Source organism: Trachurus trachurus (genome assembly GCF_905171665.1).
Source record: "Trachurus trachurus genome assembly, chromosome: 6".
Lineage (NCBI taxonomy): Eukaryota > Metazoa > Chordata > Actinopteri > Carangiformes > Carangidae > Trachurus > Trachurus trachurus.
The window spans coordinates 21,760,527-21,781,312 of record NC_139897.1 but is presented as its reverse complement, the minus strand read 5'-3'; the positions used below and the strand labels follow the sequence as shown (position 1 = coordinate 21,781,312).

Sequence of the window (20,786 nt, the reverse complement as noted above, 5' to 3'; positions counted from 1 at the left end):
TGTAGTAATATACTGTCTATGTCCAGCCCCCACAAATACAGTATGTTTGTTTATGTATCTGTATGCATATATTATAGAGATACAGTATAATATCCTATAAATATATTACCAGCCCAAAGCTTGTCATTATATTTTCATATTTTAGAGACAACTTTAGGGACACATGCTTAAAATGAACGAGATATGAATAAGAAAAATAGCATTTTATACTACATAAAAAATCATATAGACATTTTTTAATAATCAGAATTTGAATATACATATAAAATACTTTATATTTAATAGATGTCATTAACATGTACCTTCATATTTGCAGTGCAATGTGATAACAACATATCCCCTTGTTAGTGACATGGCAACATCACCCTTTGACATTACAGGGGCATAAACTGTACATGTATATCATACCTGATGGGCCCTGTCCTCTTCCACACATTTTACTACTGATTTTTTACTACACATTTTAACTGGTCAAATAATCTAACGCTTTGACATTTTTATTTTAAACTAATAAACTAAAGTCTATAAATCATGAGTTTGGCCTCTGCTCAGTATGTAGTGACAGTCACAACATACCACCAGCTCTTTTATTGGACAGTCTGCACCGTCTTTATGGGCAGCAGCTGCTCCTATTTGGCAGCATGTCCTTCCTCTCCAGGAGTGACACTGACAGTTTAAAAGCTCTTATAAAAAGGTGCCACAAAGCTGTGGTCATTCAATCATTTGTTCACTCATTACAAGATGTTGTAGCTGTATACTTTTTTTTTTTTTTTCGAAAATTGCTTCATGGCTCCTGTTAAAGTTATATGCAGAATCGGACATTTCTGATGTTAGCACCACCCAGTGGTCGTCTCAAAGAATACACAACCACTGAATCTTTTAGAGAAAGACTTCAAACTACTTCTTTTTCTATTTATATATCAAATGTTTGTGTGTCTTTTTCCTTCCAGACTCTCAAAGAACCTCATCAGCGACCAATCAGGAGACAAACTACTGGAGGCTTTGGTCACCTGTAGTCATCTGGAGGAGCTCTAGTGAGGACATTAAATATCACATTTTTTAATTTTTATGTATGTAGCTCATTCATGTAAATATTATACTGGAAAACAAAACACTTGATAAGGTGCAGTGTTTTGCTTTATGAATTCAAATGAGCACTACTTGGCCATGCCATGGCCATGAGCATCTTTTTTTTAATCATTTTTTTTTTCTGTAACACTCAAAGGTTTTTGGTTGTTTTGGCTTTTTTTTTTGTCAGATGTATTGGGATTAAAGAGAAGAACAGACATGATTACAATACTTATATTTACATAGTTCTCCCAGTAAAGAATGTAAAGATGTTTTTTTCTTTCCTCCAGTCTGGGCAGCAACTGTCTTGGTGATCTCACTGCTGCCAGGACGGCCCTCGTCTTCACATCAGTGACACACATCACAGTGTTAGAGTAAGTCTCACACACACATTCAAGTTTGTCATTGACATTTATGACATTAAACAGTGTGATCCTGAGGTTTGTGTCCTTTATGTGTCGTTATGTCTTTTGCAGTATTTCAGAGAACAGTATTGGACACGAGGGCTCAGTGAGTCTGTCCAAAGCAATAATGTGCATGAAGAACCTCACAAAGATTCAGTAAGACTCTCCAGTTCCTCCTCCTGTTGCTGTGGGAATGTCAACACTAACGGATGACCGGCTTCACTGACTGTTTCTCTCTCTTCAGGCTGACCTCTGTTGGCACGTCAAACCTGAGTGCTGTAGCTGCCAGTCTGGCCCACTGTCCTCTCATACAGGATGTGGGGTAAGAGACATACAATGAACTCACTAAAGTGGTGCTACAGTGATATAAATAATAATAGAAGGTGTGGTTGGATTGTGAAGTTCAAATTTTCAAAACATCCATCTTGTTTATTTCAAAACTTTAATCATGCAAAAGTCCAAGACCGAAAGCCACGTGAAGACTGTTGTGACAGTTTCAATTAAATATAAACTGAATAAATTGTTCTTGTCTGTGAACTTTACTCTCACCTTCTTTCTCTAGTCTGGGATGGAATAACTGTGGTGATGAGGTGGCCCTGGAGCTGGCCCGAGTTTTGCCTTCCTGTCAAAGGATGACCAGAATGGAGTGAGTTTAGTAAAACAATTGACAAGTTTGAAAATATTTTCTTCTATTTAAAAAAAAAATTCACATCCTTGTGTTTATCGCTCCCAGTCTGGAGTCCAACAATGTGAGTGTTTGTGGAGTGGAGGCCCTGGTTAGAGCCTTACAGTCATGCCCTGCTCTTCAGATCATCAGGTAAAATGTCTCTCAGACACCTGCTGATATCATACTAGGTAGTTATCAATTATTTTCTAATTTTCCACTGCTGTGTTTTTCAGGCTGTGGAGGAACAAAGTGTCTCCTAGCGAAGCCCACAGGCTGAGTCTGCAGGACAAGAGACTGAATTTCTCGTCCACCTAATGTGGCAATGGTTCTCACAAGTAACGCTCTTCCAAGTAACTACTACTGTGGTACTGTGGTGCTCTTGCCACAAAAAAACAAACAAATGTTGTTTCCTCTACAGGATATTAATCAGGAAACATGCGCAGTGATCAGCTGTGTGTCTGACAATGGCAGCAGCTTGTGCCTCTAACAGTATGAACAGTGAGAAAGACCACTGTGTAGTATATTGCAGCACAATGTAGATATACGAGTTGGCGTTAATCTGAAATGTCATGAATGTTTAATCTTAAAAGCAGCTCTGGGGGCGCATAGTGTTGATGCATAAATGTACAGTTGAATGGTTTGTTGAGAAAATGTATGCGAAGCACTTATTGGCCTCATTTCACAGCGGCAACCTCGGTCAGACTACAGCTTTTGTTGGTTCAACACCCAACCCTCAACCCTTAGTATCTTGACCGTGACGTCGGAGTGGCGTAACCGCCTGAGAGTTGAGCTTTAACTACTGCATCACCACCAGGAACAGAAATGTATCTATAGCCACAGTGAACAATTAAATCAGAAGTTGTCACGTAGGCTACACAGAATCACCAAAAGTTGATCAACTTTAAAGGGACATTGTGTAGAAATTACTCCCATCTAGCGGTGCGGTTAGGCAACTCAATCGCATTCTTTATGCTGCATTTACGTGGAATCAGGGAGACGGACGACAGCCGCTGCACGTAACGGCATAAACAAGCCTCTATGTAAACAAGTGGTCCGTCAGTACGAAGCAAAACAATACACATATAGCAATATGTTGTCATGGTGATGTCAAATTGTTTACTTGACCCACGTTTTACCGGCTTTCTCTCGTCGACTAAAATGACATCCGGTTTGTTTTCGACTGCCATCTGCCTGACAGCATCAGTGTGACCCTCCATCCTTCCTCACACAACACCGCGGTGATGGTTTTCACAGACGCCACCTCGATCGTTTCTCCCCGAACCGACCACTCCGGTGTCTCCAGTGAGTTTCCGTGGTTTCCTACGGTCACGCTGCCACTGAACGTAAAAGATGGCAGCCAGCACTGAGCTTACCCGCTCTATGTATATGGATATGAACGGCAAATTCAAAGCTTACCAGAACACACACACAGTTTGTTGATGGGGGTAATTACTGATGAATGAAACACATATTTTTGAATGAAATAATTGATTTTCGTAAATAGACCACTAGAGAAGCTACACAATGTCCCTACTAATGTAATGTAATTGATAAGTTATTACTAATTTGCATTTTTGCCAAAGGCATATTAGTACACACACACAGAAATTTTTTGTTCAACATTTCTTCTTTATTGTCTTGTTTTTTAAGGTGATGAATTGAGTGTTTTTGACCAGGAGCTGATCCGTGCTGCTGTGAAACTAGAGGCCGTGATGTAAAGGAATCCTCCTCTAATATTTGTAAGCAGACTCACATAGACTGAGTCACTTTGCACTGCAGTTGTGTTTACAATAGGGGGCCACATGGGTGAAAACACAATAATACATGAACTCAGTGAAGTGGGAGGCGCTCTCTGCTCCCTGCTCTTATATCATTTAAGGTTGTGGCCTCCATCCAGTTTGTGTATTTATTTCTGCTGTCACTATGGAAATTATCACTTTGAGTTATTTATTAAGTTTTAATGCAAACTGAGTTTACATTTTTACTTAAGTAAATTGTAGATGAGGATGCCAAATATTCTGTAACATACAGATGTGGTCTCACCTCTGATATTTCTTTCTTCTTATTGAGCTGATATTGTTATGATGTGAAAAACTTGAGTTTTGAAACTAGAGCACCTTATTTTCTTTTCCATTCCTCTGTTGTTCTCCAGTCTATGCAGAGATATGAAATAGCGCATGACATTAACCCCTTAAGAAACATATGTGTTAAAAACCTGTTTTTGTTTTAAGGTTTGAACTTGGGTTTTGAGTTCTCATAGGTAAAACTACCTGTGTTGCTGACATCCATCGATACCGACTTGCACTGAGATGTCTAAAGATAATAAAAAAGTCTATATTGAGTTTCATGTCTTGTAACACACTGAATATTTATGATATCTTATAACAAGCTATTTGTCTGTCAGCAGCATATGATATGACAGCTGCGGTTGTAAATCCTGATCGAATACAATCACGTGACCACATTCATTTATGTTCATTTTGCACCCTCTTGTGATTAAGACAGGTAGTGCAAAATTGTGGTGTGACTTCACAACCACAGACTTAAGTTCACAACCAACAAATATCCTGATGTTTCAAAGTTTAATTGAATTGTTTATATTTTAGTGTATAATATTAAGGTCAGTTGTTCTATAGTTAAATGGAGTCTGAATGAAATAAATTAATAAACACAAGTGCCCCTTTCACAGCAGACATATTGACCTGTCACAGTAGAAGTCCAGGTGTAAACTGAAACATTCATCATGACTTTTTTGTTGTGCACACTGGTTCACAATCACACTGGTATGTATAGAGGAGAGAAATCGTGCTGTTGTCAGTAACAGATGGCCCTCAATAAAAATATCCTAAGTATGATTTGATAATAAAATATATTGATAGGACTGAACAATTAACATATAAGGAACCAACATACTGTATTAATGTCGTAGCCAACATATTGTACAAGGTCATTTACTATAGGCCTAACAACACTTTAATCTAACACTTGTAGCTGTTACATAACTGTAATGAATTAAAGAGGCTTTAAATATTCCTCTACAGGAACTGAGTGGGGTAAAAGTATAGATATGTAAAATGGCAAAAACACTTGAATGCTTTATTACAGTAGAAGTACCTCAGTATTTATGATGGAAGTTCAGTCCTTGAGTAAAAGTTTCTTTATAGAGCTGGTAAAGTGGCTGAGAAGTGATGAAGATGTATAGGCTAGCCACAAGAGGGTGCCAATGTCACTACATGTTTTACCCAACAATCAGAATACATTTATTTAAAACCCTATGGGAAATTGTTATTCAAGAGCGCACACATAAAAAAATATAATAATAAATATTCAAAAATGCATTATATTTTAAATAATATATACAAAAAAGAACAAACAGGCAATATACACCCTAATAATGAACAATATGATTATATGTTGGTATATCAGTTTAATATGCCTATGTCCGTTTAAGCGTAATTATATAATTCTGATGCACATGACGCATAGTTACAAAAACGATGTAGCCTAATCATGTTTTTTTTGTTTTTCTGTTAAAGAGAGTGGGTGGAAACGCTTCATTTCCGCTTTTATTTTGTAGGTGACTTCCGGTCTAAGGCTAAATCCCGGGAGCTTGACGTGGCTCCATCTGTCAATGATGCCAAAGACGATTTATAAATCTTTGCCGGGCTCAGAGCACGTGAGGCCATATAATAGGCTACGAGGATGATTTACGGTCACACACTGTTGCTTCTTCCAGGACACTTAGGCTAAAATATAATTATATAGGCCTAAACAAAATGTCAACGGCAACTTGAGACTTTCTTTTTTCTTAAAACAAAAAAGGAGAAGTTTTTTTTTCTTCTTTTTGTTGTTTTTACTTTTTATCTTTTTGATGTTGCTCCTCACAGTGCGCAGCAATAGGAAACTGTGAAGTGAGAAGCGGCGGTGGGGAAGTTGGACGGTGTTCACTGAGGTGAGCGGCACTTGAGTTGTTACAATGTTGTTTGTCTTCATAGAGACTGAACAGGTTTCTCAGGTAGCTATCAGCTGTTTCGGATGAAACTACAATGTGCCAAAATGTGTCAGTTCGCTACTTATGGATGTGGCAACATACATAAGCCGTCCCCAATAGGCGGCGTGCGAGAGCAAAACATCTGGCCTGCGACGACCCACTGGCACTGACGCACCTATTTATAGTAGGCCTAGCCTATGAAACTAAGTGAGCAACATGATAGATAAGGTGATACTGACACTGCTCTACGTTATTTCGATATCATTCTCACCCCCACACTGTAGGCTACGTCGACCTTCGCTTGTGTAAAGAGTGCGTAAACACAGCTGTTGATCCGCCGGTCCTCTGAGTGAAATATCAAAGTCAGATAATTAATAACATGGCCCACATAAAAAAAAAGGTGGCAAAGTAACTGGACCGATGAGTTTATTTTTATTTTACCGGATCATGCAGACGCTGAGAGTGACAAAGTGACACCTGACGCTCTCTCTCTCTCTCTCTCTCTCTCTCTCTCTCTCTCTCTCTCTCTCTCTGTGTGTGTGTGTGTGTGTGTGTGTGTGTGTGTGTGTGTGTGTGTGTGTGTGTGACTCACAGTCTCGACTCTTCTTGAGGTGAAGGGATGTACAGATGCTGACAGCTGTATTTGTGGACATTTTGCAGATGGGTTTAAGAATCTGCACCAATGGTATTGATGCCATGCATATAGATATGTTAAATTGGGAGAAAGGTTGCTCATTTCCTGCTGTGTGTCTCTTGTTATAGAGTTATTAATTTATTTTTGCCATTGTGAATATCAGAGTATATTCCACACACAACTACTGCTCCCTTCTAATTGTCTTCCTTTATGTTTGACCCTTTGAGACCCCCAATAGGCTACTTCTAGGATGTACAGCTTGCCTTCAGTTTTATCAACAATGATAACGATAGCAGCAGCAGCAGCAGCAGCAGCTGCAACATTTTCTGTACAAAAGTCAACTTTTACTGGCAGGATGGAAAAACAACCTGGATGTTTTGGCCCTCTGTTTTGCACACCAACACAATATTTTCCTTTATCAAGAGAGGATACAATATCATTTGTAACAGAGGTAATGGCAGTAATGGTGATCAGCCGGATTGGTGTGGATTTAAGACCTGGTTGTTAAAAATAATAAATACAGGTGTTACCAATAATAAATTTCCATTCAAACTTACTCCTAAAACTATAGGGATTATGGCAATGGGCCAATTTGCCAGAAATGTCGAACTATCCCTTTAAGGAACACCTGTAAGGCTGCACTTTATTGTCTCTCTCTGCCCCGCAGTCTTGGTTTGCTATTACAGGTGACTGTACACTTTAAGTGCACCTATGCAGCCTTGAAAACACCATCGGAGGATGATATATGATGATGTTATTTCTAATATTATCTATTTTTATGTTTTTGTTTTTCCTTCCAGGCTGAGAAGTTGTGACCTCAGACCATGGCCTTATTGGCCTGGCTCGACCACTGATGGATAGACTCTCAGTGTTGGGACGCAGCATTGCGTCACTTCGGTGGAAATGTCCGTCACAGCGACGAGCCTGCTGGACCGAGACGTGGCCTCCAAATCGGACCCCTTCTGTGTCCTCTTCCATGAAGGGGATGGAAACTGGGTGGAGGAAACAATGGAGGTATCATCCCTCCATTGTTTCCTCCACCCAGGTTAGAAAAAGGAGGAAGGAAGAAAGGAAAAAGTGCCTTCTGTCTTAATAGAGCAAATGTGTCCCAACAAAGACAGGACGTGCTGCCCGTGGACTGGAGGGGAGGGTGACCCCAGCCTTTGTTAAAATGAAGTGGGAGTATTTATTTCGGGGGACTTTTATTTCCTAACGTCACATATATTTCAAGCTGCAATATGCAAATGAGGGGGCGGGGAACCGCGAAACTGAAAACACTTGGAACAAAGCAGAGACGTTCTAAGGGACAAAAGTATGAAAGGAAGTTAGCTTAGTTGATCTTTTAAGACAGGCAGCGAGCCGCCTCGATGCTACGACACGACCAGCCACCTTCCCGGACCACCGAAGCGGGCCCTGCCAGCCGGGATCGGTCGCTCAGTCACCCGGTTGTAGCCAGGGGGTAGATCGCACTACACGCAGGCGTAGCTCACAGTCGGCCATATTTGAACGGGCTAATTGCTCTGACTCTGGCTGCAGTGCAGTAGATAGGTGATCCACTCATCTTCATTAAAAAAACGATTCATAACTCTGTGAAAAATAAATCAGTATGTCACTTTAACTATTTGCATAATGTCACTGTAATGTTACTTTTACAAAAAAAAGTACATGATTAAAATGATCCGTGATTTTAAGTATGCTGCATCATAACTGCATAGACGTTCATAAAAAATCAAATCGTTTTGAAATCGGACAAAAACTGAGCAAGTTGTGGTCATTAGCAGAACATGCACCATAGGCTTAATGCTCTGAGGGAGAGAGTTGCCCGTCCCAAGATGGCCGCTGTTCTGGCTACGCTTTGTCATTGGGCAGCAGCGATGGGTGAGTCATCTAGTCTTCTTATATATATCTATGGTTGTAGCACGACAGGATGTCCCTCGAGACCAAGTAGGCTACCGGTATCGTGCCAGAAGTTGATTGCTGCCAAAAAAAAGATTTCCGGCTCAAACCAGCCGGTATGCCACGTTTATATCCAGTCAGCTATACGTTGCCCTCAGCAGAGCTAGCCCACATGTTGAAGAAAGTATTTTACCCTGTAATGAAACGTAATCATCAGAATGTAATGACAAAACCTCGTTTGACATCTTATGAACATGATCTGACCTGTTTAGTTCGGGTTGGTCCAGGTAGCTCTGAACCTTTTTTTTTTGTTTTTGGCTTAGACTGCTGGGGGACACATCTGGTTATGCCCTCTCCTCTCCTCTCCTCTTCTCTCCACACATCTCAGCACATTTTGAACTGTCATTTTCTGTTGCACTTTGTAGTTTGGCTTTGGTGTCTCGCACTCTGTGTTTCCACAGATCCACCGGAGCTCCATCTGTCTGCACCGACCACCGCCTTGCCTTGCCTTGCCTTGCCTTGCCTTGCCTTGCCTTGCCCGTGTCCACTCGTGATACATAATGATTGAACTGATTGAACAAGTTTTTAGGAAAAAAAAGTAGGCTATTTTGAACAGACAGACAGTCATACGGACAAACATACAGCCAAAAAACCAACAAGAAGCTGGAACAGATTAGCCTCGTAAACCAGCCTCTCGCGGAACTGCATTTCATTTCATTCCGAGGGAGAGTCTGGCCTCATCCCCATTCTAAGCGTTTGGACTGAAACCCTCAGAAGGCCAAGCCAATCAGCGTCGCCCGCTGTGATTGACACAGCACGTTGGCCAATCAGGGACCGACTGGTGCAAAGCCCCGTCACTACACCAACTTGCTGATTGGCTGAATGGGGTTGTCTGTCAACGCTACTACCAAAGATATTAAACCGTCTTTGCTACTACTCCCGCCCAGCTCCCGCCCACCCCAAACGCTTAGAGGGGGGATGAGGCCAGACTCTCCCGAGAAATGAAATGAAATGCATTTCCGCGAGAGGCTGGTTTACGAGGCTAGGAACAGATTACCTGGGTCAGTGTGACAGCGTGAGTCCTTCCCTTTCATTCTCGTGAATTCAGCAAATAGGACTGTGAGTCACTGACTTATTGTTTTACAAATGAGTAACTTGGACCTATCCTGCATCTGCTAAGTGAAAGTAACACATTGATTCAGCTGCATTTAGGGCTGTAAATAAGTGACACTGCACACACAGAAGAGGCTGAGTGTCCCTTTACTCATTTTTCAAGTGGTAAAAAGTACTAGTTGAGGTCAAATCTTATAAATTTTACTCTGCTGAGTGATATAAAGTCATTTTGGGGCAACATATCACTCTATGTTCAATACCAGAGGCATGAATCCGTTTTTGGCAGGCGAAATAGCCCGATTTTTATGTAACTTTACTAATTTTTCAAGTGGTAAAGTTTTTTTTTTTTTTTTTTGCAAGAGTGTGATCCAGTGTTCATATAAAAGAAAAGAAAGTCATACAAATCCATAAGGCTGTTGTAGACAATGTCCCAGTGGTCTTCAATATGTCTACTACTACTTCACACATTTGAAGTAGCTATGCAGATCTCCAGATATCATATTTATTTATTATTTAACCCAAATCTCATAGTTACTCTTTCTCATATTCAAATCTTTCTCATTCAAATCAACACACAAAGCAATTTAACATGAAAAACTGTTTTATTTGGAATATTTCACTTCATATTATATGAATAGAAACAGCCAATCAGCTAGGGTGCTTTCCAGGGTGCTTATTCAGCTGCCTCTTTTCCCTGAAAAAAAAAAAGACAATGGATGAATATTTGCAGTACATATTTGCATAATTAATTTCACACTCTGAGTACATGTTGTGGTTCGTTTGCAGCGTTATTTATGGCATTTGTTTTCAAAAATCATTAAGCGTATGTCTTTACCTTGCCAGAGTCGCGGCTCTTGGCTCTGAGCTTGTTGACCTGGGTCTCAGCAATGTCAGCACGCTCCTCAGCCTCCTCCAGCTCATGCTGGACCTTCCTGCACTTGGACAGATGAACATTGGCCTGCTCCTCCTGGAATACAATATATTGTAAAATGTTTACATTTTCAAAAGGGCCAGCATATATACTGTGCATTGAAATACGGCATGCTATGAAATTCCTGTTTTTTGATGATTTGCCCTTACCGCTTCCTCAGACTGCCTCTTGTAGGCCTTCACCTTGACCTGCAGCTTGTCGACCAGATCCTGCAGCCTGGCAACGTTTTTCTTGTCCTCCTCAGTCTGTAATATGAAATATTCATATTTAAATGTTATAATGGGAAGTAAACTGATATTTGATGGATTTATACTGTATATGTTAAATGTGATCAGAGCATTACCTGATAGGTGAGCTCCTTCACTCTCCTCTCATACTTGCGGACACCCTTAACAGCATCTGCCCCACGTCTCTGCTCAGCCTCAACCTCTGTCTCCAGCTCACGCACCTTCAGAAAACAGAAGGTTTGTATGCAATATTTAAAATGTCTTTTGCATATCTTTTTACTTCTACCAATCTGGCAAAACATTAACATGACTGTTGTACCCTAGACTCGAGTTTCTGGAGCTGCTTCTTGCCACCCTTCATGGCCAGGTTCTCAGCCTCATCCAGACGGTGCTGCAGGTCCTTAACAGCAACCTCCAGGTTCTTCTTCATCCTCTCCAGGTGAGAGCTAGTATCCTGCTCCTTCTTCAGCTCCTCAGCCATCATGGCAGCCTAGATCATATAAAATTGGGGTTAGAAATCTCATAAAAACCACATTTTGACTGGAGTAGTGCTATGACCGAATTAAATTTAAACCTACATCGGTGATGGCCTTCTTTGCCTTCTCCTCTGCATTCCTTGCTTCCTGAACGGTGTCATCAACTTCACTCTGGACCTGAACCAGGTCAGACTCAAGCTTCTTCTTGGTGTTTATAAGGCTGGTGTTCTAAGAGGTTTAAAGAGAAATGTCACTTAGATGATAACATGCTTAATTTTTGCATCATTAAACCTTTTTTGTTTTTAAATTGTTGAAATGATCATCACCTGAGAGTGCAGAAGTCCAACACGCTCACTGGCATCCACCAGCTCCTGTTCAGCGACCTTGCGGCCTCTCTCTGTCTGTTCCAGAGCAGCTCTAAGTTCCTCAATTTCAGCCACCATAAGACCATTTCTGCGGTCCACCATGGCAGCCTGTTCCTTGTGGTCTTCCTGGGCTCTGACAGCATCATCAAGGTGCAGTTGGGCATCCTAGTTCAAAAGTATATTCAAATATTCAGATTAACACCACTGAGAGGTTTTGTGGGACCACTCACTATACTGTTTGTGCAGCAGCACTATGACAACAATACCTTGAGCTGTGCCTGCACATTCCTCAGCTGCTTCTGGGACTCAGAAGCCTGGCGATTGGCATGGCTCAGCTGAATCTCCATCTCATTCAGATCTCCCTCCATCTTCTTCTTGATTCTCAGGGCATCGTTCCTGCTCCTGACCTCAGAATCCAGAGTACCCTGCATGGAGTCAATCACCCTCTGGCTGTTCCTCTTGATCTGCTCCATCTCCTCATCTTTTTCTGCCAGCTTCCTGTCCACCTCACCCTTAATCTGGTTGAGCTCCAGCTGGACACGCAGGATCTTAGACTCTTCGTGTTCCAGAGTTCCCTATTGACATCAAGGAATAAAATGTTCATCCTTATCCTGAGATCTTTCACAGTATGCTGATTTTTATCTCCTCAGATAATTGTTTTTTTTTTTTTACCTCAGCCTCCTCAAGAGCTGTCTGGATCTCAGACTTCTCTGTCTCCACCTGCTTCTTGGCCTTCTCCAGTTCATGGATGCTCTTGCCAGTCTCACCCATCTGTTCAGTCAGATCTGAGATCTCCTCTGCAGAGATAGATGTGTGGTTAATAATCAGTAAGCGTCAAAATCTAAACCTAGTTTCCAATGCAATGAGGCAGGAATTTACGCTGCAGGTTCTTGTTTTCACGCTTCATGGTCTCCAGATGATCCAGAGCTTCCTCATATGAGTTCTTCATCTTGAACAGTTCAGTGCTGAGAGAACGAGCCTCCTTCTGAGCTCCTTCAAGCTCGGCCTGACCCTCCTCATACTTTTGCTTCCACTCTGCCAGCACCTGAGTGACAAAATTAATATGGTTTCATTAGTTATGTGCTAATATGAAAAGAAACAGAAAACAATTGTTTTTATTGTTAACAAATTCATTTGACTTGGCCACACAAGATTAACATTAGTACCTTGTCAAAGTTCCTCTGCTTCTTGTCCAGGTTAGCAGCCAGTCCATTAGCCCTCTCAACATCAATCATGAGGTCCTCCACCTCACTCTGGAGCCTCTGTTTGGTTTTCTCCAGAGAGGCACACTTGGAATTCACAGCCTCGATCTGCTCCTCAGCGTCCTGAAGGCGCTGAGCCAGCTTTTTCCTATTTTAAAAAATGTTACATTTTCTTGTCAGTCCTTAAAAACTTTAAATTTACTAGAGCCATTTACATAATATTTAGATAGTTACATATATTGTTAGATGTTAATTTTCTTAGATTGAACAGCCACTATGTTAAGACCAGTGACCATTACTGCAGTGTCAAGTGTTACTTATTATTTTAGAAAATGCAACAAAATTACTTTGTTAAAAATACTTATTGATACCAATATCTGTCATTTCATTGTCTGAGTGGTACTCACTTGGCCTCCTCAAGCTCCTCAGTGCGCTGGATAGCATCAGTTTCGTACTTAGTTCTCCACTGAGCCACCTCACTGTTGGCCTTGGACATTCCACGCTGCAGCTCAGCCTTGGCCTCCTGCTCCTCCTCAAACTGTTCCCTCAGCAGGTCACAGTCATGGCGAGCTGATTGCACTCCATGAGCAAGAGCATTCTTGGCCTAGTGAAAGAAATGTATGCTTGAATGCACCAAATGTCCAAATGCCATTAAGTAAAACCAGGGCACATGTTTAGTTTCCTTACCTTAACCTCCTCTTCAGTCTGTCTCTTCAGCTCCTCAATCTGCTGAGTGAAGGCCTGTTTGCCTCTGGTCAGCTGGGAGACAAGAGCCTCCTTCTCCTCAATTTGACGGCCAAACTCACCTAGTTTAATAATTATCATCAAACATTAGTATGGCTTCATTGTACACTGAAGATTACTGTAGGTAAACAGTGTGTTAAACAAACCGTTTTCTGTCTGGAGACGTGCTCTCTGTGCACTCAGGTCATTGTTTTGGCGGACATTTTCATCATTCTTGGTCTTCAGTTCACTAAGTTGGTCCTCAAGAGTACGGCACATCTTTTCCAGATTTCCCTTGAGTCGAGAAAGAATAGAATCAGTTTTATTCATGAATCCCTCAGTTATTATACTATCTAATTATCAAATTGCGATTTAATATATCATTTACCTTTGCTTTGGCCACAGCCTCCATGTTGCTGGCGAGATCATCAATCTCCATCTTGTATTCACTCTTTTCCTTCTCAAGCTTCTGCTTGACACGCTGGAGGTTGTCGATCTGCTCTCCCAGCTCAGCGACACTGTCAGCCTGCTTCTTACGAAGAGCAGCAGCAGTAGCTTCATGCTGCAGAGTGGACTCCTCCAGGTCACGACGCAGCTTCTGGAACTCAGCCTCACGCTTCTTGTTCATCTCAATCTGAGCAGCAGTGGCACCACCGGCCTCCTCCAGCCTCTCACTGATCTCCTCAAGTTCCCTGGAGAGGTCAGCCCTCTGCTTCTCAACCTTGGCACGAGCAGCGCGCTCAGCCTCAATCTCTTCCTCCAGTTCCTCAATACGGGCCTGTTTAATGTAAATATGTTGTCATTTAGTGAACAGTGAACATTAAAATAAAACATACCAAAGGTATGAACCAATGCATTCTATCAGTGTCATTACCTGAAGCTCCTTGATCTTCTTCTGGAGCTGAGCACCCAGTGACTGCTCATCCTCGATCTTGCTGAGGAGCTGGCTGATTTCAAAGTCCTTCCTGTGTAAATAAGAAAATGCAGTGTATGAGTATATGCAACCTACTGAGTGTGTCAACAAACATGGTAGTTATTTTTAAATTGAGAAGAAAATTAAATCTCTTACTTTTTGATCTTCTCATCAGACTGCTGTTTGTCATTCTCAAGATCCATGATGGATTCCTGGGCCAGTTTCAGGTCACCCTCGAGCTTCCTCTTGGATCTCTCAAGGTCCATACGCAGCTTCTTCTCTTGCTCCAGGGAACCCTCAAGCTGCAAGTTGATATCAATAAATAATTAATATGTTCATGAAAGGTCTTGTTTTGCCAAGTCATAGACTTTTAAAACTTACATCATCAACTTGCTGTTCAAGCTTGGTCTTGGCCTTGGTCAGAGTGTTGACTTTGTCTTCCTCAGCCTGCAGGTCGTCAAGAGTCTGCTGATGAGCCTCCTGGAGGGCTTTCTTCTCCTTGGTCAGCTTAGCAATGCTCTCATCCTGAGAGGCCATCTCCTCTGTCAGGTTCTTCACCTATGGTTGCAAGAAAGATTTTGTTATTCAACAGTTTATTGTGCTGATTTTCCTTTATCTAATGGAGATATTCATGTTGACAAACCTTGTTCTCAGTGGCATGTTTCTCCTTTTCCACCTTGGCCAAGGTAAGCTCCAGGTCATCAATATCCTTCTTCAGCTCAGAGCATTCATCCTCCAGCTTCCTCTTCTTAGCAGTAAGCTCAGCATTCATTTCCTCTTCATCTTCCAGTCTCTCAGTTGTCTCTTTGAGTTTGGCCTCCAACTGAATCTTGCTCTTGATGAGTCCCTCACATCTCTCCTCAGCATCTGACAGATTCTCTCCTTCCTAGATCATGTTGCATGAATGTATTCTGTTAGCACATCAAAATCTTGTTTCAGAAACATCAGAAATCACAGCTATCTTTTCACATGTACTTACAGATGCCACTTGGAGCTGCAGATCATTCTTCTCTTGCACAAGAGACACCATCTTCTCTTCCAGTTCCTTCTTCTTGGCCAGGGCAGTAGCCAGGTCAGTTTTCATCTTATCATAGTTTTCCTTCATATTAGCCAGCTCCTTCTCAGTTTCAGCACTCTTCAGCAGAGGCTTGATCTTGTAGTAAACCTTCATCCATGGCCAGTGCTTGACATTCATGAAGGAGCGGATGTTGTACTGGATGGTGAAAATGCTCTCCCTGTAGAGAAGACGTTTGTGTTATAGGGAAATCATCATTATTCATACTATGACTTTGTCACACATGTGTCACATGTGTGTGTGATAAGTAGTTTTTTCCAACATGCCTTCTTTCCATCATCTTCACAAACTCTCTTCTCATGAGGTATCCACGGCAGAGAGCCTGAGTCATGGTGACCAGAGCTGCCAGTTTTTCATCTCTCATCTCCTCAAGGGTACCCAGCAGACCGGCCTTGAAGAACACCTGAATAAACAGACGATTTACATTTTATGAATGGCGTAATTAAGGCTTCTCTGCATCTACAGTATGACACTTGTCCTTTGGCACATCGGTCCGCTGTTGCACTAAATTAATTTCAATTAAGTAGATTGTTCATTTAGATATATTTCTAATGTAAAAACCTATCCTCATTGGTAAATATACTGAATTATAACAGATCATGCATGGTGCCTACCTTGGTGTGTCCAAATCTGTACTCATCGTGATTAACATCAATTGATCCAAGCAGCTTCTCAGATGCTTTCTTGTTGTCAATGAACTGGCCCTCAGGGATGACACTGGCATTCAATACCTTGTATCTGTTATGAGAGGTTTAATGGTCAGTGTGTGCATTTGCTTTACCTTGTCCTAAACAAAACAAAATTATTAAACTATATTAATAAACTATATATTGATACCTCTGCTTGAAGTCACCATATTGGATTCTGCTGGGGAAACCTTTCCTGCAGATTCTGATACCCTCCAGCACACCGTTACACCTGAGCTGGTGGATGACCAGGAAGTTCTCCATCAGACCTGTGGAACAGAGATTTGGCCATTAGTACGGTGAATACATTGTTATTGTTTGGAAGTCTTGCAACATCATCCCCAAACAAAACAAACACACACAGACAAAAAGGAGATTGTGTTTTTGTACCTGGAGTCTTGGACTCATTGGGAATCAGACAACGCACAAAGTGAGGATGGGTGCTCCTCAAGTTAGTCATCAGCTTGCCCAAGTTCTCCTATAGATGGAAAATAGCAATTGTCATGAAGTCTAGCACTTACATTTATTTTTAAAGTTAAATGTGATGTTATTTTTCAGTGTATAATGCCAACCTTACCCTGAACTGTGAAGACACAGTCTGCATAGAGCCACCCTTCTTCTTGCCTCCCTTCTTGCTACCGCCGGTTTCTGTGTTTTGGTTAACAGCACATGAATACATATCCAGTCTTAAAATAATAAAGAATTATAATGCACTGAATGAATACCATACCCTCAACAACAGGTGGATACAGGGATGCCAACAGTTTAACAGGGGACTTCTGGTACAGCTGCACGACAGAGTCGTTCAGTGGGTCCTTGTTCTTGTCCAGCCAGCCAGCGATATTGTAGTCCACAGTACCAGCATAATGCACCAGGGAGAAGTGGGCCTCAACCTTGCCCTTGGCTGGCTTTGGCTTCTCAAAGGCTTTGGTTTTGCCAAGATGCTGGTCATACAGCTTGTTCTTGAAGGATGTGTCAGAGGCCTTGGGGAACATGCACTCCTCTTCAAGGATGGAGAAGATGCCCATGGGCTTGAAGAAAGCAGAAGGAGGTTTGCCATGAACTGATACTGTTGTTAAATATTCAGAGGAAACTTTTTAAATATATCACAGAAATTCAACTGTACCTTCTCAATCAGCTCAATGCAGGCAGCCAAGTCCATACCAAAGTCAATGAACTCCCAGATAATACCCTCCTTCTTGTATTCCTCTTGCTCCAGGACGAACATGTGATGGTTGAAGAACTGTTGCAGTTTCTCATTGGTGAAGTTGATGCACAGCTGTTCCATGCTGTTGTACTGTTAGAGGAGAAATAGTCAGCCTAATCCTTTACATGCCAAAAGAAGGATAAGTATTTGAGGCTGAAATAGTGAATGAAGCTTACATCAAAGATTTCAAAGCCGGCGATATCCAGCACACCAATGAAGTAATTCCTTTGCTGCTTGGTGTCCAGCATCTGGTTGATACGGATGACCATCCACAAGAACATCCTCTCATAGATAGACTTGGCCAGGGCAGTCACTGAGTTATGCACCTAAATAACATAAAAATGACTTAAGGGGTAATACTGCTCAAGTCAAAGCATTTCGCATTTCATGTATAAAACTCATTAAAAATATGGCTAAACTGCATTGCATTTCTTGATCTTTCATAGACTTGATGTTATACTGATTCCCTTGAATCAGTATAACAGTATGTTTGTTTTGATTGGAAAATTATACTTCATATTTACCTGAGGCACAGTCTGTCCCTTGGTGACAAACTCATTTCCGACCTTCACTCTGGGATAGCACAGAGCCTTCAGCATGTCAGCAGAGTTCAGACCCAACAGGTAAGCAATCTTGTCAGCCTCTGAAAACAGTTCAGTGATTTACAGTTAACACGTATGCCACACTGACTGCTAATAATATAACAAATGACAGACAAGAATCTCTGTTGTTACATCCACATTTTTAATGAATGATCATAAATCCTCACCCTCGTTGCCATCGGGCTCAGCCTGCTCCTCACGCTGCTTCTGCTTGAACTTCATGTTACCATGGTGGAGCACAGCACCAGTCAATTTGTAGATGCCCATCTTCTCCTCACCAGTGAAGCCCAGGATATCAATGGCATTCTGTGCTCACAGAAAGTGTCATCAGAATATGTAATCACTTCACAAAACCCATTCAGAAAGCCATTTTTATAATTAACATGCAAATTATTGTTAAGATTTTAACAATGAAAACCACTAACATCAGTGGCTTCCAGCTCAACTTTGTCATCAATACTGGCCACAGTGATCTGACCCTGACTGCACATGGGGAAGTCGTAGGGGTTTGTTGTGATGAGTGACATTTCTGCAGGTGAAAAAATGGGGTAAGTTTCAATAGAGTGTTTTTCAATGAAATCTCTAAGAATATTTACCATTGTGCAGCAGCTTAACCTGCTTACCAATCAGCTCAGGCTTGTGGTTGGTCATCATCTGGTAGAAGATGTGGTAGCCTCTCTCATCAGGGAGCTGGAATGACACTCTAGACTTCTCCAGCAGATCTGCAAATGTGGGTCTTGAATCACAAACTGGACAATTCTCAACACCAATCATTTGTGTTTACTATGAGATTTGTTACTTACATGTCTCAATATCAGCACTAGCCAGTTTGCCAGTTGTGCCGAAATGGATTCTGATGAATTTACCCTGTTTGGAACAAAGCAGTTGTTAAAATCTCTCAGTATTGGCAATGTGTAAGAGGAATTTTCTCTTGCTGACATCCCTCCATACTTACGAAACGAGAAGAGTTGTCATTCCTCACAGTTTTGGCATTACCATAGGCCTCCAGCAGAGGATTAGCTGCAATAATCTGATCCTCCAGTGAGCCCTATTATCCAAGTGACAAAATCATATCAAAATGTGTTTTTTCTTGTGGAGACACTATATGCACTGAATACACATTCAGAGTCATTGTGACATACCTTCATTTGGCTCTCCTTCTTCTTTTCACCACCACCAACTGAGATTGTGGCAAAGTACTGGATGACACGCTTGGTGTTCACAGTCTTTCCAGCACCAGATTCTCCACTAGGTACAAACAAAGACTTATAAAAGTTTGATCAACCTATTTGATTATCTTGGAAAAACCGTTAACAAAAAATGAAACTTACGTGATCAAGACAGACTGGTTCTCCCTGTCTGTTAAAGCATAAAATAAAGTAATTAAGCACTTATTTCTACAACATAAACCTCATACTAACACATTTTATATTGAAAAGGATTTACCAGTTAGCATGAACTGGTAAGCGTTGTCAGAGACAGAGAAGATGTGGGGTGGAGCCTCCATACGCTTCTTGCCTCTGTAGGCACTCACAACTGCAGGATCGTACACTGGGAGCATCTTGTAGGGGTTCACGGTGGCACAGAACAAACCAGAGTAGGTCTGAAAGTGATCATAAAGTTAAAACAGTTAACCCTAGGTTTCCTACAAGTATAATCATTTTCAATATTGTGTGTATCATCTGGCAGATTGTCTTACGTAGATCATCCATGCTGCATAACGCTCTTTGAGGTTATACAGGACAGAGGCTTCATTGAGATAGGTCATCATGGCCATATCCTCAATTTTGTCGTACTTGGGAGGGTTCATTTGAGAGACGTCATCCTCTTTAACTACCTTCTCCTGCAACAGGAAATTGGTTACAATGAGAGCTGATCACATTTAACTCATATATAACTCTGAATTTATGCTACAAACCTCCTGAGTGTCCAGGACTTTGACGGTGACTTTGCCACCCTCTTTCTTGAGGATTGTTCCCTTCAGGTACAGCTCTTTGGCATCAACCACATAGCAGGCAGCCTTGGCATCAAAGGGTTTGCTTTGAGCCTCAATTCTCTCCTTCTCTGGTTTACGGAGGTAAATGGCAGCTTTGCCATAAATGGCCATCTCTGCGTCTGTACTCATGATGGCAGTTTATGTCTGTGAGGTAAAATGAAATGAGAGTAATTTTAGGACACCTTTTTGAGGTTACATCAGCTCATGAATCTGAACAGCCAAAAATAACTTAATTCAATCAAATGTTTCATATAAAATGCATTAAATTCAAAATATATTCATACCTGACCCTCTCTCTGTCAAAATGTTGTTATATTCCACAATCCTAAAAACATAGTACATATTTTCAGACACAGAGATAAATTTAAGAGAATATTTGTTCCAAAATATATCCAACCAATTGCTATTTTAAATACATTAAAATGAAAACATTGATATTCTCCAGAGCAGACAGAGGATGATCTTACCAGTAGCAGGCTCTGTCAGGGGTCTCCACACACTGCTCTGCGCTCTTAGTATCCTTTTATAAGGTCAAGATTGTGCACGCAGCAGAAGTTATAACGGGACACATACAAAATGTGGTGTGGTTTACAGAATATGGCAGGGTGCT

At 41.3% G+C, this 20,786-nt stretch overlaps 1 protein-coding gene and 1 pseudogene across 2 annotated transcripts in view; one reads left to right on the top strand and one right to left on the bottom strand.

Moving 5' to 3' along the window:
* Positions 1–4,737, top strand: part of LOC310987739 (protein NLRC5-like) — a 29,179-nt gene extending 24,442 nt beyond the window's left edge. The window contains exons 48-54 of the mRNA XM_083974151.1: positions 951–1,034; positions 1,359–1,442; positions 1,545–1,628; positions 1,717–1,794; positions 2,035–2,118; positions 2,206–2,289; positions 2,373–4,737. Of these exons, the coding sequence (XP_083830277.1) occupies positions 951–1,034; positions 1,359–1,442; positions 1,545–1,628; positions 1,717–1,794; positions 2,035–2,118; positions 2,206–2,289; positions 2,373–2,454 (580 nt within the window). The 3' untranslated portion in view covers positions 2,455–4,737. The remainder of the gene's footprint in view (positions 1–950; positions 1,035–1,358; positions 1,443–1,544; positions 1,629–1,716; positions 1,795–2,034; positions 2,119–2,205; positions 2,290–2,372) is intronic.
* Positions 4,738–10,590: 5,853 nt separating this feature from the next.
* LOC310986826 (myosin heavy chain, fast skeletal muscle-like) lies at positions 10,591–20,320 on the bottom strand (annotated as a pseudogene). The gene is made up of 37 exons (XR_014596482.1): positions 20,099–20,320; positions 19,880–20,023; positions 19,627–19,783; positions 19,512–19,539; positions 19,323–19,428; positions 19,136–19,228; positions 18,984–19,047; positions 18,606–18,902; positions 18,348–18,486; positions 18,103–18,221; positions 17,755–17,904; positions 17,498–17,668; positions 17,102–17,402; positions 16,949–17,019; positions 16,762–16,849; positions 16,523–16,640; positions 16,300–16,423; positions 15,948–16,088; positions 15,590–15,841; positions 15,254–15,496; positions 14,992–15,168; positions 14,767–14,912; positions 14,572–14,662; positions 14,086–14,475; positions 13,865–13,991; positions 13,662–13,780; positions 13,382–13,578; positions 12,939–13,122; positions 12,652–12,817; positions 12,445–12,569; positions 12,039–12,347; positions 11,734–11,937; positions 11,510–11,635; positions 11,251–11,421; positions 11,048–11,152; positions 10,854–10,949; positions 10,591–10,740 (listed from the first exon to the last, which is right to left on the bottom strand). The product of XR_014596482.1 is annotated as a myosin heavy chain, fast skeletal muscle-like (transcript).
* Between the last annotated feature and the right edge of the window lie 466 nt (positions 20,321–20,786).